Source organism: Erpetoichthys calabaricus, chromosome 3 (assembly GCF_900747795.2).
Source record: "Erpetoichthys calabaricus chromosome 3, fErpCal1.3, whole genome shotgun sequence".
Taxonomy (NCBI): Eukaryota; Metazoa; Chordata; class Cladistia; order Polypteriformes; family Polypteridae; genus Erpetoichthys; species Erpetoichthys calabaricus.
Window position 1 is genome coordinate 65,875,699 of NC_041396.2, and position 22,678 is coordinate 65,898,376.

The 22,678-nt window shown below is 35.4% G+C and overlaps 1 protein-coding gene across 3 annotated transcripts in view; it reads left to right on the forward strand.

The window, feature by feature from the left end:
• The window catches only part of mboat2b (membrane bound O-acyltransferase domain containing 2b), a 261,127-nt gene that overhangs the window by 162,334 nt on the left and 76,115 nt on the right, over window positions 1-22,678 (forward strand). For all 3 annotated transcript variants that reach the window (XM_028796886.2, XM_051924923.1, XM_051924924.1), the window contains exon 3: window positions 4,481-4,558. In XM_028796886.2, the coding sequence (XP_028652719.1) occupies window positions 4,481-4,558 (78 nt within the window). The remainder of the gene's footprint in view (window positions 1-4,480; window positions 4,559-22,678) is intronic.

The following is a 22,678-nucleotide window of genomic DNA, read 5'->3' on the forward strand; positions in this document are numbered from 1 at the left end:
AACAAGTGTAGTAATCATGTTGCTCTTTAAGACAGATGTTTTTACAAGTAATATGCTTTATTTTTGTTTATTTGTAGCTCTCTTCGATTGGGGCAATCAAACAAGTTCCTCAAGTGTTTTCTCGATTGCAGAGCTTAATTGTTAGGAATCAATAATCAGTAGTTGTACAACCCGATGTGAAACCTTCATTTAATATTTTTTTTTGTAAACTAGTATAAAGATTGTGTCATATTCATACCAATACAAAGAAGTGCTTGAACAATTTAAAGTTAAATAATCAAATGATAATAGCAGCTATAACCTTTAGGACAATTATACTAATAACTATGTCTGCGTTTAAGAGGAATTAATGCAGACTTGTTTTGTTTTACATCATAAGGTAACCATCCCTGATACTGATAAGACTAAATCTAAACTTGCTTGTTTCAGACTTAGGGAATCTACTTGAAAATTGAAAAGAGAATTAACAGTTTATGCCTGCAATCTTCTAAACAAATTTAATCAATATATGAAATGTATTTCTTGCATTTAAGGTGCTGAACAGTAATTAACAAATTTTCAAAATTGCCTGTTTCTTAATGCCCACTAGAACTACCAATCTACGAGGAGGCAGTCACCCCATAACTTTCCCAATTGAATACGAAAGTTTGATTAATCTAACATTATTTCTGATTTTTTAATTTAAAGGCAGAAATAATGTAATGAATTAAAAAAATTAATTACTAAATTGCAAACAAACTAAAGAGGAAAAGACGGACGGAAAGACAGAAAAAGAAGAACAAAATTGAAATACTAGTGTGAAATTCAAAAGACCCAACTAAAACTCCAAAACTAAACTTCCAAAAGTGATGGAACAGAGCCTGAAATCAGAAATTTAATAATACAGATCAAATGGCATAAAATAAGGCACAGAAGCAGTCCAAAAATCTTAAACCAGACAGTTAGAATGATCAAACTGTTCAAAACTCAAGAACAGGGTTATTGATAATGTGGAAAAACTGAGGCAAGTGATGGTGCTTTTACAATGTGATAGGCCTCAGATGATGCAATAGTCAGCAGCACACTTGTGTAATTGATGGCAGTTGGAGAGCCTGTGTCCTTAAGGTCAATTCTTAAGGGGAACAGGTCAAAATAGTTAACATAAAAGAAGCATAAAATGCAGAAAACTTATAAAGGAAAACAATTAAATAGATTTGTTGCAGTAAAGCTCAATAACTTAAATTTTGAACAGTAGAACAGTTTTGTCTAGAACAGTCTGTTCATCCCAAAAAAGCTCATCAGTCCTATTCAATTAATTACTCCAAAATACAGTTACTTCAAATAACAGTAGACTTTGTTGGTTGTTTCAAAAGACAGCAACACATGAAATAGGCAGCTTATACTGACAATTCAAATACTGTATATACTCACTTATAAGGCGGGTCTTGAAACCCAAAAAATCGATCATAAAATCAGACCCCGACATATACATCCGTTCAAAAATATGTCACTTCTTGCCTCCTCCAATCTTGCATCAGTTTCTTAGACACATTGAATTTTGTTGCAGCAACACAGTTACCAATTTCTTTCGCTACTTCAACAACATTTAATTTATAACCAGCTTCATATTTTCTTCTGATCAAACTCTCCATCGTAGATGAGGGATGCTCTTACGATAAAGGTGTATGAGGGTGTGAGATACAAAAAACACAAATCAGTGCAAACGTTACTTCAGAATAGTTCGGGTATTACTGTTTGGTCACGTAGGCACAATACAGAGAAAAAAAAGGCAATGTGCTCCGTGGTTACTCTCTCAAGTGGGCATTAGCATATCATAATCTTTTGGGCCAATAGTGTGAGTTTTCCGCATTTGTCTTATACTACCAACATTATAAAATACCAGAAATGATACAGTAAAATCAACTCCCGACTTATCCGCGAGTATATACGGTAATCAATCTATTCTCATTATGCATAGGTTGTTAAATGTAAATCTCTATATCTACATTTCTCTATGTCTGTATGTCTCTATGTCTGCTTTTCATGAAAGAACTACTTAATGGATTTAGATTTTTTTTTTCTATAATTTGTTTGAACATTCTGGTTGATTTTGCGACCTCTTTCATCGCACTGAGTATCATAGTTTGCTTGTAGTACCAATTTATTTGTGTGAATCCGAGAGAGACGTAGTGGGCCAAGGGGAGGGGGGTGGGGCCCTCCTCACTCTCGCTCCAGCCTCGGGGTGTACCTTACCTCAGCTTAGCTACCAAATGAGAGAACTACTTAATGGATTTAAGTCAGGTTTTTTTCTATAATTTGCCTGAACATTCCGGTTGATTTTGCGACTTCTGTCATTGCGCTAAGACAGAGGCTGCAGGCCGAGGGGAGGGGGAAGCGTGACATCTGGTGCAGGGAGCCAGGCAGGGCCATCCTCACTCACGTGCAAGCCTCCGTTCGAGTTCTGTTTGTTTATTGATTTTTAAAGTTTGTCTTGTTTCACTACTATGTGGACTGAGCCGTGGGGTTGTCTGCTAGTATAGTATATAATTATGTGAGAATTATGTGTTTACAGAAAAAAAAATGTTTTTGTGCAGAAGAAAAAATTAAAGATTCATTTTCCAAACCTATTTAGGTGTGTTGTAGCAAGAGGAGTTTTATTTTAGTTTTCTATGGATTTTGAAAGCACCTTGCTGCCTAACGGCTTTGGGATACTGAATTTAAATCTCAAACTAATCACTGTTTGTAACTAATAACTGTTTGTAAGAAGTTTGCACACCCATGTCAGAATGTTTCCCCCCCCCCAAGCATTGCAGTATCTTTACTGCCTCTCACAGATCAGCATTTTTAGTTAATGGTCAACTCTACATTGGTTGCATGAATGTGGGCCTACCAATGCATCCCTTGAAGAGCTACCTCTCTATTCAGAGCTGGTTTCCTGCCTTACACTAGATATTGCCAGAATTAGTATATTTTCATTTTGACACCACAGAAGTCCACCTTTTCTAAAATAGTCAGTTGTAGGATGTAATTTACCTGAGAGAATTGTTAAGAATATTTAATGAAATTAAAATTTTAAGGGTTATTGCCTTGCTAGGAGCCAATGCTTGTCATGCTTGTATGGATTGCTGCTGTAAAAACATTCTTCAGTTTATTTGCAATGTCTTTGTGAAATCAGGGCATAATGCAACTTTGTTATCTCTGGGAACAGATTTTGAACTATTTATATTGGCCAGTTTATGACAGTAGACAGAGAAGTGAAAATTCAACAAATGTTGAAAGCTTATCTTGTATGTAAATTGTTCTGTGCACTGTGAAGTGACAAGTGAGATTACATTTTACCCATATTTTTATGGTAACAGGTATTGCACTGCATCTAAACTTTGAAAGAATGCAAAGCAAACTTGTTTTCTTTATTGTATGTAAGTACAGTCTACAGTTATGTCTATTTAGAGAGAAGCATGCACCATAGTATCTTCTTCAAAAATATCTACATTTAAAGAAATGTAGGAAAGTAGCTTTTACAGAATGAAAATGTAAAGCACATAAATCGTTTAAAGATCAGTCTTACTATGACTGATGTATAGGGCAGGACCCAGAAATACTTCTGGAGTCAAGAGTGTCTTATAGAACTCCTTGGGCAGTTCTGCTGAATTTCCATTAATAGCCCCAGATGTCCCTGCAACTATAGACCCCAACTTCTTCATAAAGGGCCATACCAACCCGAGGTCACCTGTCCATTATACAAGAAAGAAGGAATCCATGTTTAAAATAATAGGTGTCCCTGCTGCCACATACTTGCTTGTGAGTCTCTTTGTATTTCTCCATATTGTGGCCAAGAGGGGTGATTTATCTTCAAGACTATTATGATCTTCGTTTGTGGTCCCAGGATTGTGGAAGACTGGAACCTATTGTGGCAATATCACGTGCAGATCAGTAAAAAGCCTTGAACAGAAAACTAGTCCATCATATCATCTATGCCTGTACACAACCATGTCCATTACTCACAAGGGGAGTAATAACTAAGTAACCTAAAACACACTTGTTTGAAATGTGTTAGGATAACCAGAAGAAGAAAGACATTCATCTTTTTAATGGGAAGTTTTTATAATAAAATGTATTGTATTTTGAAGGAATTGAAAGGTTCAGTTATTCTTCTTATATTTTTAGTTATTCTGCCAGAACACAGCATCTGAGAGCATAGAATGTTGGAATATTTTCCTAATATTTTCCTAATTCCTTTTGGGGAAATACCCTAATAACTTAAAAAAAAAACTCATGAAAAATTAAAATAAATTTGGAGACAGGAGTTTAAAGGCAAGTAATCCTCAGGTGGTGAAATAGGGCATGTTAAAATACTCATCTTATGGGGTGTGTCAAATGTCTTCAACAATATTTTTTGAAAACCAGATAACGTACTTTTCATAACAAGCTTTTTTTCCTGGCTGTTATAGTATTAGCTAAACTTTAATTTTATCACTGTGTTTTTCTGTTATTTTTGTAGGTATGCCTTACATTTTGTTATTCAAAGTGGGATTACATATAGCATCATTCTTTTAGCAGGAGAAGAGAACATGCACAAGTAAGAATAATTTATTTTCCTTAATTTGGAGAGCTGGGTAATTTTTACTCAGTTTATCCTAGATTGTTAACAATATCCACAAATTATGTTTTGTTGAATGCATAACCTGATAAAAATGTCAAAAGTATTATGATATGTCAACAATTTTTTCATAATAAAATGATGCTGAAACTGCATTATTTTGAAGTGACCTTGTTAAGGATATCTTTAGATATAGCAGCATTTTTCATCTCAAAAATATATATTGCATCTTGCTGCAGTCGTATTTGTGCTTCAGTCTGTAAGTCAGTTCCTGCTAGGTGTTTATGACTTAGATTAAATCTCATTTAGTGTTTTTTAAATTTATTGTGATTTGCTCTCACTTTTATTAAGTCTTCTTTGATTTTTTGTAGTATACTAGAAATATTTTAAATTGCAGGTGTTTGTAATTAAAGTAGTTCTCCTACAACATATGTGGTAACATTTTGTGCATCCCAACCACTTTTAACCACTTTTAACCTCAAGATCGTTTCCATGAGCAATATTTTTAATTTACAACATTGTTTTATCATTTTGCCATTTGACATATATATATGAATGGAACATGCTTTCACGTAGACTGTTTTTGTGTGGTCATAAATACCAGTTTTAACTAGAGGTATGGGCATCTTGATTTTGATGCTTAAATACAGTAGCATATTTTTCCCTTTTCCATAAACCAGAATTATCAAATAACATGTTTGTTGACCATATTGTTGTTCTCTATCATTGTATATAGTATGTGGCTTAAGCAGCTTGATTTTGGTTTTATTTTTAATGTTTGTTTTTTTTTCTGCAGTCATATATATGGTGTATATCTTATATACTGTATATAGTAAAAAGGCAAGAAACTAATTTAAATTCTGTTACCACAGTTTAGTTCTAAGTTATTGCTATCTGTCAATATATAATGTGTATTTAATGTTTGCTTGATTGATAAACACGGAGAACAGAAAGTTATTGGTATGATTTTTAAACCTCCTTAGCATTAACCCTGTGTGTGACCCGGTTATTTAAAATTGTGGTTAACCATGAGTCAGACATGGCGCGACATTTAATGATCCTTTACATTTTTAAGTACAAATAACACTTAGGATATTATTCTTCTGCCATCTAATGGATGAAATAACATCAAGCTGCAAAAATCACAAATATTTCCATGCATTATGCCGCTTTAAGGTAATTCATCAGTATTCATGAGTGGGGCAGAGCCTTTAACTAAAACACAGTGGCATTTAAACAAGAGGCCATAAAGTAAGTTTTTGAACAAACTGAAACTGAACCATTAGTTTAATCAAATAATAGTAATGACAGTGATCATCAGACATTAACACAGATAGTGAAACTGATGCGTACAACCAAAAACCTGCACTATGCCTTGTAACTTCAGTCTTGTAATGCTACAGCGGGGTGCAGTATTTGTGTAGCAAAAAGGTGAAATGATTGTGATCAAGTAAAATGACAAGAAAGACATTGGCACCCTAATCACTGTTCACAGTGCAGCAACTGTCAAGGTTCATGGCATGGAAATGTGGAAGTCACTGAGCTTTGTACTGTGGAATTCTACTTGTATAAAAGCAGAAGGGGTGCGTCGATTGTGCGGATCATACTACATGCATACTACCTTTTATACATGCATATATACTTTACATATACATGCATACATTCTATTGTGCGGATCATACATACTACCTTCGAATGCACAAGCAACAGAAAAGATAAGAAAAGTGCACAATAAACAGGCTCGTGCTATCCTGAGTGCAATGTCGGGTTATGTGTTGGTATTTTAAAACATATCACTTGAAGGACATGTACTAAATCTGCATCAGTACAGTGTGGGCACTAAACATACTTTCCTACTATATGCAGTATATGTCGACATTTTGGTATTTACATGTTTCTGTTAACGCAATGTTTTTTGTTGTTGAAAAAAATTCAACATTTTTGGCTTGTTTTTAATGGAATGAACATAACACTATGGATGATGAACCCTTTCTCACCTCACTACATTTATACCATAAAGATAGCATACAGGATTCATATTTTGTAAAAAATTATTAACCATAACACTGTTGTATTTGCACTACATTTTTTTGTTTTTTTGCTTATTTAGTTATTATATATATTTATAAGCAAGATACACAGGGAGGTTGTCATGGCACATTATTTGTTTGTAATAAATTCATTTATGTAATGTATATGACAGAATATTGTTTTATTTTTGGCAGTTATTTGTCAAAAATATATAACAAACTTTTAGATGCTCTTAGCTTATATACAAAGCTAATTGGTGTTTCCAAGTAATTATTAAGTTGTCTCTTTGAGCTTTACTCCTGGCTGGATGTTTAAAATGGAAATGATATTCAACACATCAGTTGTCAAATGTTTTTAAATGTCTTTGGCATGGTAATTTCTAGAACAAGCTTTCCAGCAGTCATGCAGTCTGTCCTCCGGTGTCATTTCTATTTTATGTCACTGCTCATTTTCATGGTAGGCCTGAATATAGTAAGTCTTTGACGTTGCTTTGAAAAATGATCCACAGGCATTGCCTTAACCCTGCCAAATACATTTTTCCACTTTTTAGAATGGAGTGAGAAAACCAATTAATTATGTATAGACTTAAAATGATTACATCATATCATGTGTTTGTGCAGTTGTTTCATGGTAGGTAGCATTTTGAATGCTCTGATAGTTGTCTAATTCAGAGAAAAACATCAAATCTTTAAAAGCTGTTTTCTTCCAGTTGAGAAATGCCAAGAGTGTCATTTTGCACTAGTATTTGAAAGAGGCTATGTAAATTGGTCATTTATCACAGTTTGCTTCTTATATATGAAGTACTCTTATTTCCCTAATACTTTTTACAGATATTAGTTAAAATGAAGATCTGCTAGTTGTGTTCATTGTCAGAGCTGAAGTCATGGCTGGAACTACATACAGACGACACTAAATACTTTACCATTGATTGGGACTGTCCCCTTTAATTATTGTGAAAGTCAGGTCTCTTCAGAAACCAAGTGAGGTTTGAGTGTTGTTACACAAGAGGAGCTGCAAGAAGAAAAGTGTACAAAGTGTTAAAAATTTGTAGCTATTGTTGTGGGTAGTGCCTCTGACAGATGCACAGAGGGTTAATTAAATGATTTTTGGATATAGAGGTGGTGTGTTGTCTGGTTAGATCTGCACAGTGTAGCTGCACTTCATTAATTTACCTTTTTTGCATAGTTTATGCTCATACTTTCTGATATCTTGGTGATTAGTACTCTTGTTTCACAGCTCTGAGATAATTTTCCATCCTGGTCATAGCCAGGGTGCAGTATGTGTATTCTCCACAAGTCCTTTTCCAAAGTCTAAAAAGTTGCTTAAATTTTTAATAAGAATTGTTTAGATTCTTGAAAACATACATAATACATGGAGGAGCTCATTTAAAGTATAACAAGTGATGCAAATGCAGAAAGTCTTGTGCTTTAACAATTTTGCTAATAAGTTTATTTTCTCCCATGCCATCTGTTTGAATGGATGTTTAGTTTATTCTGATGATCTCTGGGAGTGATTGTGTGAATGAATCAGCTTTCACACAGAAAGAAAGCTACTACGGGCATGTTACTTGAGTCAGATATACAGTAGGTAGGACAAAAGAAATCACTTCAACCAGATTTATGAGCTTATATGGTGCAGTCAGAAAATAACACAATTCAAGCATAATATACATGAAAAAAGAAGGAGCTTTTGCTGAAGTTGTCAGGATCAGCTTGGGATTTTGTTTTGCTCTTAGTCTTATTTTATTTTCTCTTTTTGTTGTCTTTTTCTCTGCTATTTTTCAGCTTTTTGTATTTGTGCTTAATGCTGTTAATTAGTTGCTTTTAGTATTTGTTAATTATTTCAGATATTCTGTATAGAATTGTGGTCTTCAGGTGCTGCGGCTGCATTCACTTCAGGAAAATATAAGACACCTGTTTTGTCAGTGCTCTTTGCAGTATCATTTCTAAGCTTGCAAACTTCCTTTCCTCACAGCCTTCCTCCTAGAACTTGTCTCCAGAAGTAATTTTGTTTTATTTAGAACTGATTTTTTTAAATTATACTTCTGCTTTGCTTTTGAGTTGACATTTTCCTTTTTGGCTTAGATATTTTTATTTGTTGATAGTTGGATTCCAGACTTTGGCTTTGTCCTTTGCTATTGATTTGCTAAATAAACATTCTTATTATTTCATTTTTATTTTTCTTTGCCTTTTGCTTTTGCTTTTAATATTCTCCCATGCATTGTTAGTAATGTATTGTACAAACAAAATATACACTGAGTGGCAGAATTATTTTAACAGACAGGTCTATTTAAAGCCGATAATCAGGTATGTGCTGTTCAGAGAGAGAAGGGAGGAGATTAAAGATTTAAGTCATTTTGAATGTGCATGGTAATTGGTGTCAGATAAGCCAGCATAAGTCTGTTGGAAACAGCAACCCTGCTTGAAGGTGTCATAGGCATTTCAACAAAGAGTCAAAATGCAAAAAACAATCAACCAAACCAGTAGTGTTTATGTGGTTCAAAGGAGACTGCTGATGAAATAGACCAAAAGAAGCTTTCCTGGCTTCCTAGGCACTAAAGAAGAGGGAAAACATTAATCTCTCTCTTCTTACTGAAATATGTTGATTATGTGTAAAACTCTGTTTGGCAGATTGTCAATAGTATATGCTAATGGAGTCCATGCAGTTGTTTGAGATGTGTTTTCATAGTAAAATTTGTGTCCCTTAATATGACTAGAACAATGTTTGAATACCATAGGATATATGAGCATTGATGATTGCTGATGAGGTGCTTTTAAATATTCTTCAGATTTGCTAATTTGACACATTAGCAAAGATGTCCTGACAACATGCAATTTCAACTAAACCTGTACTTTGCATTTGGATGGGATGACAATAAAGAAAGGTGAACTTGAGATAAGAACATAAGAGCACAAACACTGAGGAAACTGAGCTAGACACAAAATAATGCAAAATGACTTTTACCAAAGCAGAACTAAACTTCTCTCATTTTCTTGTAACTCCTCCCCACCTGTCATATGATTGCTGAACAGTTAGAGCTACCAAGAAGCAGAACATCATTGTAAGATTCTGAAGCAAGCAGCATGTGAAGGGAAGAGTGCAATTACATTTTTCAAAGCTGTTTAAAAACAAAGTGTGTGGGAATATATTTGTTTGTGATCCCTTCAATGGACTGGTTCCAGGGATGTTACTGCTTCCATGCTATGACCTTATTATTTGCTTTAAATGGTCAGTGCAAGTAAAGTAAATTCACTTTTTTGTTCAGGCTTTACTACTTCTTGGAGTTTGGATTAGTTCTACATTTGTTTAATATTAATTATACTGAGGCCATTTTGTTATTTTATTAATTTTCTCAGTGACATGGAACATGTACAGGTACATTCAAATGCATATTAGACATCATACCTGGAATCCTTAAAGACTGCATGTTTAGAGCACATTACTACAAGAAATCAAAATACAGAGGATTTAGAAAGAGTTCCATCCCCTTAATTTTTTACATGTTGCTCTTTTGAAGCCTTGTGTTAAAATCATTTAAATTAATTTTTCCCACCATATTAAGTAACAGTCTACCCCAGAATGACAATGTGAAAAAATGATTTTAGAAGTGTTTGCAAATTTATTTAAAATATAAAAATGAAATATCACATTGACACAAGTATTCAGACCTTTTACTCAGTGTTTAGTTGAAGCACCTTTGGCAGCAATTGTAAACTGGACTCTTCTTGGGTATGATGCATCACATACCTGGATTCAGATATTTTCTGCCATTCTTCTCTGCACATCTTCTCAAGTTTTGTCTAGTTGGATGGAGGCTATTGGTGGACAGTTATTTTCATGTCTGTACATTGATGTTTGATTGAGTTCAAGTCTAAGTTCTGGCTGAGCAACTCAAGAACATTCCTAGAGTTGTCCTTAAACCACTCTTGTGTTGTCTTTTGCTCATTGTTGTCCTGATGGAAGGTGAACCTTCAACCCAGTCTGAGTTCAGAGAGGAGCAGGTTTTCATTAAGGATATTTCTATACTTTGCTTCATACAGCTTTCCTTCAGCCCTTTCCAGTCCTCCTGTCCTTGCCTCTGAAAAATAACCCTGCAGCATGAAGCTTCCCCCACTCTGCTTCACTGCTGGAATGGTATTGCACAGGAAAAGAGCAATGCCTGGTTTCCTCCAATCATGTTGCTAACCATGATTTTGTCATACCAGACAATCTTGTTTCTCACAGTCTGAAAGTCCTTTGGGTGCTATAGTGCAAACTCCAAGTAGGCTTTCATGTATATTTTACTTAGAAGAAGCTTATGTCTGGGCACTCTTCATAAAGTAAGATTGGTGGAGTGTTGCGAAGTTACTCTCATCTCCAAACAGGTTCTCTGGAGCTCAGCTAGAGTGACCATTTGGGTTCTTGGTAACATCTCATACTAAGGCCTTTCTCTCCCGATTGCTCAGTTTTGCTGGGCAGCCAGCTCTAGGAAGAGCTTTGTTGTTCCAAACTTCTTCCATTTAAAAGTTGAAGGCAACTGTGGCCTTTGGAACTTTTAATGCTGCAAGAATTTTTTGTAACTTTTCCCAGATCTGTGCCATGACACTATTTCTTTCTCTATGTTTTGCAGGCAGTTCTTTCAATTTCATGGCTTGGTTTTTGCACTGATACACACTGCCAACTTTGGGGCCTTTTATGGACAGGTGTGTAACTTTCCTCATTATGTCCAATAAATTGAATAGACCACAGGTGGACTATAGACAAGGTGTAGAAACATCTCAAAGATGATCAACAGTGTGGCTCACACCTAAGACATATTTTAAGTGTCATAGCAAAGGGTCCGAATATTTGTGTCAGTATTTTTTTTCAAATCCTGTTTTCACTTTGTGTTTCTGGGGAACTGAATGTTGCTTGATGTGAGGAAAAACAAATTAAAATGATTTTAGCTCAAGACTGTAACATAGCAAAATTTTAAAAAAGGGAAGAGGTCTGAATACATTCTGAATCCATTGCATATTTCTTTTTAACTTCATTATTATTCTTTTCTGTTGAAATGGCTGAGTGATTAAGGATTGTCAGTAATTGAAAGTACTATCAAATGGTTATTGTATAGCATCTTAAAATTAACTCTTATACAAAAATGTATTTCCAGTCAGTTTTTGGTAATATTTTCTTATACATTTAATTTAAGCATATCATTACAATAATGAACATATTATACTTTGATCTGTAGAGTGCTACCATTTGCTGATTTGTTACTTCATGAAAATTTTCCTGTCGATGATCAAGATAATAATAATAATTGAAAGCTTTTTATTACTATGTTACTTTTATTTTCACTAGCTCATGATTCAGTATAATTTGGCACTGGAAATTGTGAGACAGCGTAACTATTTTTAGCTGCCTACTCTTAGAGCAGCGACTTGCAGCCTTATTTTCATTCATTTATTTATTTATTTTTTGTAAAAACAAAAGTTTTTAAGATTTTAAGGAATATAAACTCTCTGCTCTTAATGAAATCCTCTGTGCTTGGCATTTTCAAGTGACAGTCTTTTAGCTGTCATTCCTTTTGCATATTATGCAAGGAATAATTGCTTCTTAGAGTGATGCATATAAGACAGATGACTATGCATACTTCAGGTACATGTTTCAATTCACACTTTTCAAGGTCCAATTATTTAAAAGTTAAGAAGAATTTAATGATTGCTTTTATCAGTTTGCACCCTGTCAAGGGATTGCTCCTGCCTTGAACCCAGTATTTGCTGGGATAGGCTCCAGCTTCCCTGTTACACTGCACTGGATGAATTGGTTTGGAAAATGGATGGATAGATATTAGAACCATCTTTCTAGTTTTAACATTTTTCGTGTTGGTAAGATTATTATTAGTCAGTGATGTAAACACAAAGTGAAGTTTTATTTGTGGAGAGCAAGCTTTGTCCAAACTGTTTGTCACCCTTTTACATCACTTCTCCTTCATATGTTTTTATATTTGCTTAGAAGTCTTTACAGTAGACATTTCAACTGACGTTACAGTTATTAAGCTTTATAAAAGTAAAATTGTATGCATTATCAGGGCCAGAAGGCAAGGCTATTGGTAAAAACATTGGGGGAAATTTTATCAGCAGCTCTTGTTCATTTGTTTAATAGTTCCTTTGGGGCTGTTTTTTCTTTGATGAGAAAAACAATGGTTGACTTTCCCTGTATTAATTTCAGAGAATAAAACAAATGAACTATTGAGAATAATTACACTTTTCCTCTGATTTTGTGTCTCTTAAATAAAAAAATAACATAATATTTAAAAAATTACACCTTAGTAGTGCTTGTAATCACATTCATATCAAAGAAGGGGATGAATGGAAGATTGCATTTAACTCCTCCTTTGGCCATTATAAGCATTGTGTCTTGTCATATTGGCTTGACAATGTTTAGGCAGTTTTTCAGTTGTTTGTGCAAGATATATTTTGAGATACTCTAGGACATTTTGTAATAGTTTACAGCAATGATGTACAGAACTCCTTCAAGCTCAAAATATTTTCTCTCTCTGTCTTAGTTAAGAAATAATAATTTATGTGTTAAGATGGAGAAATATAAATTAAAAAAATCATTATTGTTTTTTGATATGAACAATGCCAGACCTCCATACAATTTTTTTGTTTATCACATTTCCAGACAAGGAAATTGACATAATTAGGATTCTTGCTATTCAGAACTAAAATGTATCTAGATGCATTTAGCATCCAGGTGAGTAAACTCTTAGCGATTTTTGGATACAGGAAAACAGCACCTGTATGTATTTTTCCCCAGGGGGCTCTGTTCAGCTTGGCTGAATTATGATTTGGGAAACTGAGAATTGCTATCCATTAAGTTGTTCAAAAAATTGGAGGTATTGGGTAAAGGGTATACAGAGTTACCCTTCTTGGTTTTCACAAAAAAAAATCACACTTTTAAATACCGCCATATGACTAAATGCTAACTAAAAATAATGGCAATTGTTTTTTAGTTATTTTAAGTTATTTCTTCTCAACCTGATGAAAACAATGTAAAAGCAAATGCTTTATGTCATTAGTTTTTAATGTTCAATTTTAATCATGATATTCCAGATTTGATTATGAAAGATATCGAAAAAAATGTTCATCCTGAAGGAGAACTTAGAAGTATAACAATTAGAAGATAATACTTTAAGTTTTTGAACCTGAGAAAAATGCTGCTTCAGTTTATTTATTAGTGAAAACTGTCAGAAACTGCCCAGAAACTTATATTGTACAACTCTAAACAAAATCTAAAATTTGTCACTACTGCCTTTGTCAGTAGTTATTTTAGACATTGCTTGATGGATCCAGAGAGTAACTTTGAAGGTGCTCTTAGACAGTATTTATATGTTTGTGTATTGCAGCCGGCCCTCTGTATTCACAAATTTTGCATTGACAGATTCCGCCAACCGGGAATCAAAAATATTTGGGGAAAAAAAAAAATAACATTTGAAAAAGCAAAACCTGAATTTTCTCAGTGCTGAACGCTATGCTGAATCTATGCAAATGAAATGATCCTTAAGCATACCTTGCTGTAGTATCCCACCATAGGAGGTGAATGGCTCATGGTACCCATATGTGGTGGCCAATTGCTTAGCCATCTCTCTGTTCTTCAGTTAGCTAGCTTTCCTCACACAAACCACACTTGTTCTATTCTGTAGACTGATCTACCCCATTCTCTGGCAAATTCTGCCTTTATGAAAGAAAAACTCTTTCTTACTCACCTATCCTACCTCGGCTTCAGAGAGCTACCATTTACTAAGGTAACAAACAATTTCCACCTTTACACTTACTGCATCTATTAAAACAAAAGACATACTAATTACATTTGAACAAAGGAGACTAAAAACTCATTAACCAAATAGTGAAACTGAAACTAACCCCATTGTCATCAAAGTGAGCCTGTCCATCAGCCCACAGACACCTAGCTAAGGCACCGGCTTTAAATTTAGGTAAGGTGATCTATACTCAAATGCGTGTAAAAAGCTGTGCAGGCTAGAAACAGCATGAACACAAACAGACTGCCTGTAGGTAATCAGTACACTGTAAATTAAAGACTAAAGTTTCAACCAACGAAACAGCTATTATTGACAAGGACACGTGCACACAGCAACAACTGCTGCCTGCCATTTCTTTAAACAAAACCTCTTCGGTCTTCATTCTCCACTGTAAGGTGCTAAGCAGACCTTGGGTCAAATTGTGTGCCTCCTTTGTTTCCATGAGAAAGCAATTAAATGGTCAAAACAATCCCTCAAAGGCCAAGAGGGAGCATAAACTGCTATCTCTTGACGAGAAAATAAAAATCTTAGATCTTTTGAAAAGTGGCATGTCACTTTCTGAAGTCTTTATTTTCTAAATAATATAATATAACATCTATTTAAGTAGCATTTACATTGTATTAGGCATTTTAAGTAACCTTGAGATGATTTAAAGTATACTGGAGGATGTATTTAGGTTGTATGCAAATAATATGCCATTTTATATAAGAGACTTTTGAGTATCCATGGATTTTTGTATTCCCAGGGGGAGCTTGGGACCAATCCCCTGTGGAGATGGAGGGCCGACTGTACTTCTTTTAATATTTTGTTCTCTTGTCTGAGTGTTATTTTTTTATCATAGTTAGTTACAACACTTACTGGCTACACAATAGTTATTTAGCTCTTTGAGTAATACTGTTGACAAAGCATTTAAAATTTCTCCAAGTCAAATAGTCAAAAGTTTATCTGTACTACTGCATCATGGCAAGGTGACCCTGCCATAGTGTCCTTAATATCAAAACTTTTATTTTATGTCTTTAAACTGATTCCTGCTTAGACAAAGGGATAATATCTGTGACAGGTTTGTATTCTTTCATATCTTGACCTTAGTATCAAGTTTTTAAGCATTTACAGTATCTACCTGTAAAAAAAACACATCAGTTGCACTTTTTATATATTAAAATATCTTTTTCATTGTTCTTACCTAGTTAGTTGCTTCAATTGCTATATATCACTAGTTCACCAGAATTTACACTTATGTTTACAGTCTTTTAGTTTTTTTCAATATATGTTCCATGACAACTGTCTATATATATATATATAATTCACTAAGCCGCCGACAAGTAGACACCCTTGGAAAGCACGCAAGAGAGCCACGCCCACCAACTCGGACGCAGCAACTCACAGAGCACAGCGTCATTCGCATTCGTCTCTGCTACACTCCACATGCACCTCTGAAGAAGTATGTTTGTCGCGGATGTGAATCGCTGTATGTGGCGTGTAGAACAGTTTGCGAGGGGTATCCCATGGTCTTACAGTTGGTGGGTGGGTCTCTGTTAGTTGCTCTTGCGAGGTTCAGTTTCTCCCTGTGAATTTCCTGTGTGACACACACACACACAGAGGCAGGGCGAGACAGAGAGCCGTACACACACACAGGCAGCGCCAGAGAGAGACAGACGCACACACACACACAGAGGCAGCGAGAGAGAGAGAGCCACGCACACACACAGGCAGCGCCAGAGAGAGGCAGAAGTACACACACAGGCAGCGCGAGAGAGAGACAGACGGACACACACAGGCAGCGCCAGAGAGAGAGCCGCGCACGCACACAGGCAGTGCCAGAGAGAGAGCCGTGCACGCACACAGGCAGCGCCAGAGAGAGAGCCGCGCACACACACAGGCAGCGCGAGAGAGAGACAGAGGCACACACACAGGCAGTGAGAGAGAGACAGCCGCGCACACACAGGCAGCGCCAGAGAGAGACAGACGCACACACACAGGCAACGCGAGAGAGACGCACACACACAGGCAGCGCGAGCAAGAGAGAGGGCTGGACTCATAAGGTAGGAAGGCAGTTAAAGAATGCACTGGGCTTGATTTTGTTTTCACTTCTGTTTACAGCGATCGGTTCGTAGTGTGCATTTTTGAAATGTTACTTTTCATGGTGGTTTATTAAATTAAGGATTTTTTCAAATGTTCATTTTTTGTTGCTATAGCTCAAACTATTGCAGTGTTAGTTTTCTCTGTTGTTCAAGGTTTTCTCAGTGTTATTCAATGTTTTTACATTTAGTTTACTATTACGCTGTGCATTCTATGGTATAATTAACTATATTTGTGCTTAAAAACTTACAGAAATATATATTTACATACAGTTCGTATGGTCTGGAACGGATTACTTGTATTTACATACAATCCTATGGGAGAAATTGCTTCGGTTCACGACCAAATCTGTTTACAACCAGAGTTTGGGAACGAATTATGGTTGTGAACCGAGGTTCCACTGCATTCTTTTCGGTTTGACGCATGACCGCGTCCACCATCGCAAACTGTTTTACATGCCATCGTCTTAGAGTTGGTGGGCAGGTCTCCGTGAGTTGCTCTTGCGAGCGGGCACATGACCAGGCGGTGTGTATGCTTCGAGAACGAGGGTGGACGCGGCAGGACCATCTAAGAAGAGGCATGTTTGTCGCGGATGTGAATCGCTGTATGCGGCGTGTAAAAGTTTGTTTGTCGCGGATGTGAATCGCTGTATGCAGCGTGTAAAACAGTTTGCGAGGGGTATCCCATGGTCTTAGAGTTGGTGGGCGGGTCTCTGTTAGTTGCTCTTGCGAGCGGGCACATGACCAAGCAGTGTGTATGCTTCGAGAGCAAGGGTGGATGCGACAGCACCATCTAAGAAGAATCATATTTGTCGCGGATGTGAATCGCTGTATGCAGCATGTAAAACAGTTTGCAAGGGGTATCCCATGGTCTTAGCAGTGTCTATGCTTCAATGTGAATCGCTGTATGCAGCGTGTAAAACGCTGTATTGTATGTTGCCCTCTCCAGAGTAACATCTTTTCGTTCACCTACAGTCATATCCTCAAAACCAACCCCATTTGGACAACTGTGTCTTTCAGGAAGTGTTCATCCATCAATACATAATTATGCGGTGTATGCTACGCCGCGGGTTGGCTAGTACAACATAAATGACTACCTACAATTATGAATAAAATACAAGTCATTCAGCAGTATTACAGGACTGACTGTTACTATTAGGATAAGGTGATGGATTGGTGTGCAGGTTCACATGTTAAACAGCCCTGTTCTCAAAGCTTGTCCTGACAGAGCCCAAACTCTAGAGATGTACAGAAATCCTAATTTTCAGGATAGCTTCCAAAGCAACAACTGAGGTAGGTAGAGCCAAACCAGCCCTGCAAAGGGGAGATTTACAAAAAGGCATTCTTCTGGAGTGGCTGCAGTTTACACAATGAATGCTTCTCCCCATATTTCTTTCTAGCCCTCTCTCTCTGTTTGTAAGAAGCTTTTTATCTGATGGGTTAGGCCTGGGTATGGAATCATGATTCGCAGACTATATCTCTGTTCGATCAAAGCACCTGGAAGCCAATTTTCTTTATAGGCCGCATGAACATAGCCAATACCCTAAAGTTTCTGAGCAGCACAAACATTTTAGTTATTTAAGAATAGATTTAAAATACAAAATAAAATAAAAACAGACAAGACTGAGAATGTAAAACACAAGATGTTACCATTTTAAATTTGCATGATGTATGCAGTGCCTCTACAAACCTAAACTTTCAACCTGTGTCTCACCTCTCTCCTTGTACAGCATTTTTTCTGTCTAACAAGTTTTCTTTTTTGCACACTTTAAATTTAGCAGCATCTTTAAAACAGTGTATACTATTTTAAATTATTAAAAATTAAAATGAAAGATCTCTGTCTTTTCTTTCCACAAACTGCTAGTAGAGGTGGTAGCAGTATGTATAGTAACATTCTTATGCTTAATTAGCAACTCTAAACTGACCTACTATTAGTGAGTAGAGTTATATGCTTATGTGGGACCTGAAAAAAAAGTGAGGCCCTGTTCACGGTTGGTTCCTGTTTTGAATCTAGAGCCACTTTATAATCTCTGGCTCCCTGTGACCCTGCACAGCATAAATCAGTTATAGAATGTCTAAATGGATGGACATCCCAAATTATAGGCATCTTTCTGTGCTGAAAAGCCTCAAACTGCACCAACATAAGCTGTTTATTGCAAATGCAGAGGTGCTTCCTGATCGGCCTAAGTGTACTTTACAAATCCTGCTACTATGGCTGGATGCCCAGTAATGGCTTTGGTACATCTTCACAAATCTAGGTCAAGCAACAAATAAAAAGTAGATTCATATTCTATTGTATTATAGTGTGTTGTACACTGCTTATATCATGTTAATTCTGTATACTGTACAAAGGCAAGGACATACCTAGAACAGAATGACTGGTGAAATTGGAAATTAGTCGAGGAAACTCAATGTTTAAATTCAAATAATGCATATAACTCTGACTTCCCTATTAAATGTACTGTAAAAATCATGAGTTTATGTATTTTATTATATTAGATATCAAAGAATTAAGTGTTAAAATCCTTGCTGCTCAATTAAAGGAACCCATGATTCTTTGGTTCAAACTTTGAAATGCAGCAGTGATTTGAACCTTAGGAACCTATTACTGCCAAAATGAAGGTACTATGTTTGTATAAGGATCAGACTTGGAAACTGTCATACTAAAAAGTTGCAAATTGTACTAATGTCAGTCAAGGATTTCAAATGAAAATGGGAGTTTGCCATTAATAAAAAGACTATCTGTAAATGGAGATAATGATGTGAACATAAGTGGTTATTGGAGTGTTTTGGACCAAAAACCACTTTGCTAAGTTAAACAACCTCCGGCCAACAATTATTTCGTAGTATTAATTCCATGTTACAATAAACTAATTTCTTTACAATTATTTATGTAAAACATACATTCAAATCCAACATTGATGGATTTGTGTTTGAAAGTTTTTGATTTTAGCCAGTAATTTAAAATAAACATACTGCCAGGAAGATGGTATATTGGCAGACTGATAAATAGAGTCTGAGTTTGAAGACTTGTTCAGAAAGAGAGAGAGAGAGAGAGAGAGAGTGAGTGAGCAATCACTATGTACAGGACCAGAGAAGGAGTTTAATAAAAGTGAAAGTTTTATCCTCTATAAGAAAGTCATACAGAGTTCTTTGTGGTGACTGTTATAAATAAATGAATATGTCTGAGTAACAAAGGGCTCAACAAAATTTGTCTGTGATGCCATAATTTTTCTTCTCATTTCTTGGTTACATTATTTTTAAATTACATTAACTTTGCTGGTTGGATGTTGCAATAGCATTAAATAAAACTGTATTTGCATAGATTAAGTTTAACTATTAACAGGCGATAAAGCATAAACCACAGATGAGTGGACTAAGTGTTAAAATGCTACTGCAGCACCATAAAATATAGATTAAGATAAGAATTGATGTTACTACATTATTTTTTATAGAGGCAAAGTTGCATCAGGTTAATGAAAAATATAATGAAAAAAAACATTGTCTCAGACAATAAAATATATGTAGGGATGGTCATTTTCTAGACTGATCTTTTCTACAAGGACTGTGCTCACCTCTTGGAGTGATTTATTGGAATGATAGGGCAACCGATTGTGATGTTGTAGAGGATATAAAAGGAGGTGTCATTAGTGGGTCAGAAGTGACAGACAGGACATAAAGGGAGGTATTATCTATGTTTAAATTGGAGATATAGGATGAAACAGTTTTGGCTACTAAGCTGGATAAGATATAGTGTTTATTGTTTTAGAGGTGTTGCCCATGGCCATAATAGCAGACAAGTTCAGGGAGGTGCTCCACAGCCTGATTTTAATTAAATTCTGTTCCATTCCTGAATTACCCATGTTGATCATAATCTTTATTTTGATTTATTTGGGCAAACAAAAAAGAGAATGCCAGCAGCCTCAAGTTGCTTTGAATAAAGGCAACTGCTAAATAAATTATTGTAAAGAGAAGTAAATCCTTAAAATCATCACAATGAAACATTTAGAGGCATGTGCTAAATAAATTATTATAATGAGGAGGAAGTAGTTAAAATCAATCACAAGGAAGCATTTTGTACAATCATTTGTTTCGTTTGTAAAACACATAAAGATTTGTTTGTAAAACACATAAAAATTTGTATACTGCAAAGAGAGATGCATAGGGACTTTCTTCTTTACCTTTATGAGCAGAAGAACAATATCCTGGAAAAATGGACAAATTTGATTATGACTATGGTTAACATGTTTGAGCAATCACAAGTAATTTTTTGTAAGTTTCTTATGTGCATTACAGGTAACTTAACTCGGTCCATTCCTGACTGCGTGCTGTGTCTCACTTCAAGATACATCTTAATGTGAAGTTACACTGGTGAAGAGCACATGGTTGTAGAGGCATGTAAAAGTTGACAGCTTGCTACACTATTGCCACACAACCTATTGTATAAAAATATAAAATTTGAACATTTTTATGCCAAAAATAATGATTATATTTTGTTTTAAGAAGTAGAATCATGGAAACTTAGTTTCTAGCTATGCAAATCTCGGGCAACCTAATATTTTTCTGCATTTAAATACGTTTTGCTGTCTGCAGTGATCAAAAAGTTATATACTGCACTTATACTGAAATTAAAAAGGGCAGTATAATTGATTTAGGTTGTGGTCTCTCTGAAGAAACAGATGGTCTTGAGGATAATACTGTGACCTACTATTTAAGATATTTTCAAATAAGTAGTGTTTTTGTTCATTTTGGTTTCTAATGAGGAGTTTTCTTAGATATACCTTAAGTTTTGAAAAATATAAAACTACCACATCCTTCCTAGGTATATGATTATAGATGGGTAATTTTTTACTCACATGGTTTGCACATTTGATTACTTGACACCCTAGATATAAAATAAATATTTTGCTTTTCCAGTAAAGCTGTTTAAATGTCTGGTTCCTCATTGTTATAATCCTCTTTTAAAATCAATGTGTGCTTATATACACTAATACACTTTATAGGTTTCTTTCAGCTAAATCTGTCATTTTCAACTTAAGTTTGTTTCATGAGCTTAATTTTCTTAATGTCTCCTTTTTTATAGCCAATTGTTGATCAGTATGTTTTGTGTTCTTGCAATTACATTTGATATTTATATCTGAAAGTGGCAATCTGTGTATTCTGAATGAGTTCAAAGCTCAGCTCAAAGTTAAATTACTTCCTTTTGGTGATAATCGAGGTGTTTGAATGATCAGTCTTTAAGTGACATAACATTCGGAAGTAGTAGAGTCACATCTAATTTTGTCTACACCTACACATCTCCATTTTCAATTATTACTTTGAAGCTGTTACACCACAGTCCTTCTGTCTGACTTTTTATGGTAATTCAGAGCTGCTGGAGCTGTTGCCATGTTTTTTTTTTAATTTGTAGTCCTCTATGTAAATTCTTTGTAGGCATAATTTAATAGATAGTGTGGTGTAGGCATAGTTCAATAATAACAGAATACTGTAGAGTAGTTTATCCTAAATAAAATGTTTTCATTATATGCTAAATATTTCTTCTTCATAGATAATATAGCTGTAAATATATTCAGAACCTCACAGACCAATAATGTCTATTTCATCTTTTCTAACTGTATCCAAAGCTTTGTAATTGTTTTTGGCTGTAGCTTGAAGTTCTATCCCAGGCCAACTGAGACTAAACAGAATGGTTATAGATTTGAGACCAACTCTTCAACACATTTTTTAAATAAAAAAATTAATGCAAATATCAGTTCAACTTGCAAGGCATCATTAAATTGGCATTCAAATTTCTCACAAAGCTTGAAAACATAATAAGGACATACCTCCCTGTCTAATTATTATTTTTTGAAAAAGATCACCTTTGGCATGATTGCATTAGTAAGAAAAAATATTATAGTTGTTTCTTTGTTTTTCACTTTCAACAAAAATTGATTTTTATTGTGAAATGATTGATCCAGTCAGCCAAAAATGCAAGGGCCAGCATGGCATAGTTTTTAGTTATGCTCATATTCTTAGAAAAGTCCTACCTGAGAGAGAGAGTGGCTGGGAGCGTGTGCTGATAGCGTGTTGCCACACCCACCACACAATGAACCACCTGAAATGAGACCCGTGTGCAGTGGGTGACACCTTAGAACCAGGTTGGATTTTTACAGTGGCTGGAGTGCCAATCCTGCCACCAACCCCCAAGTTTTCCCTGTAAAT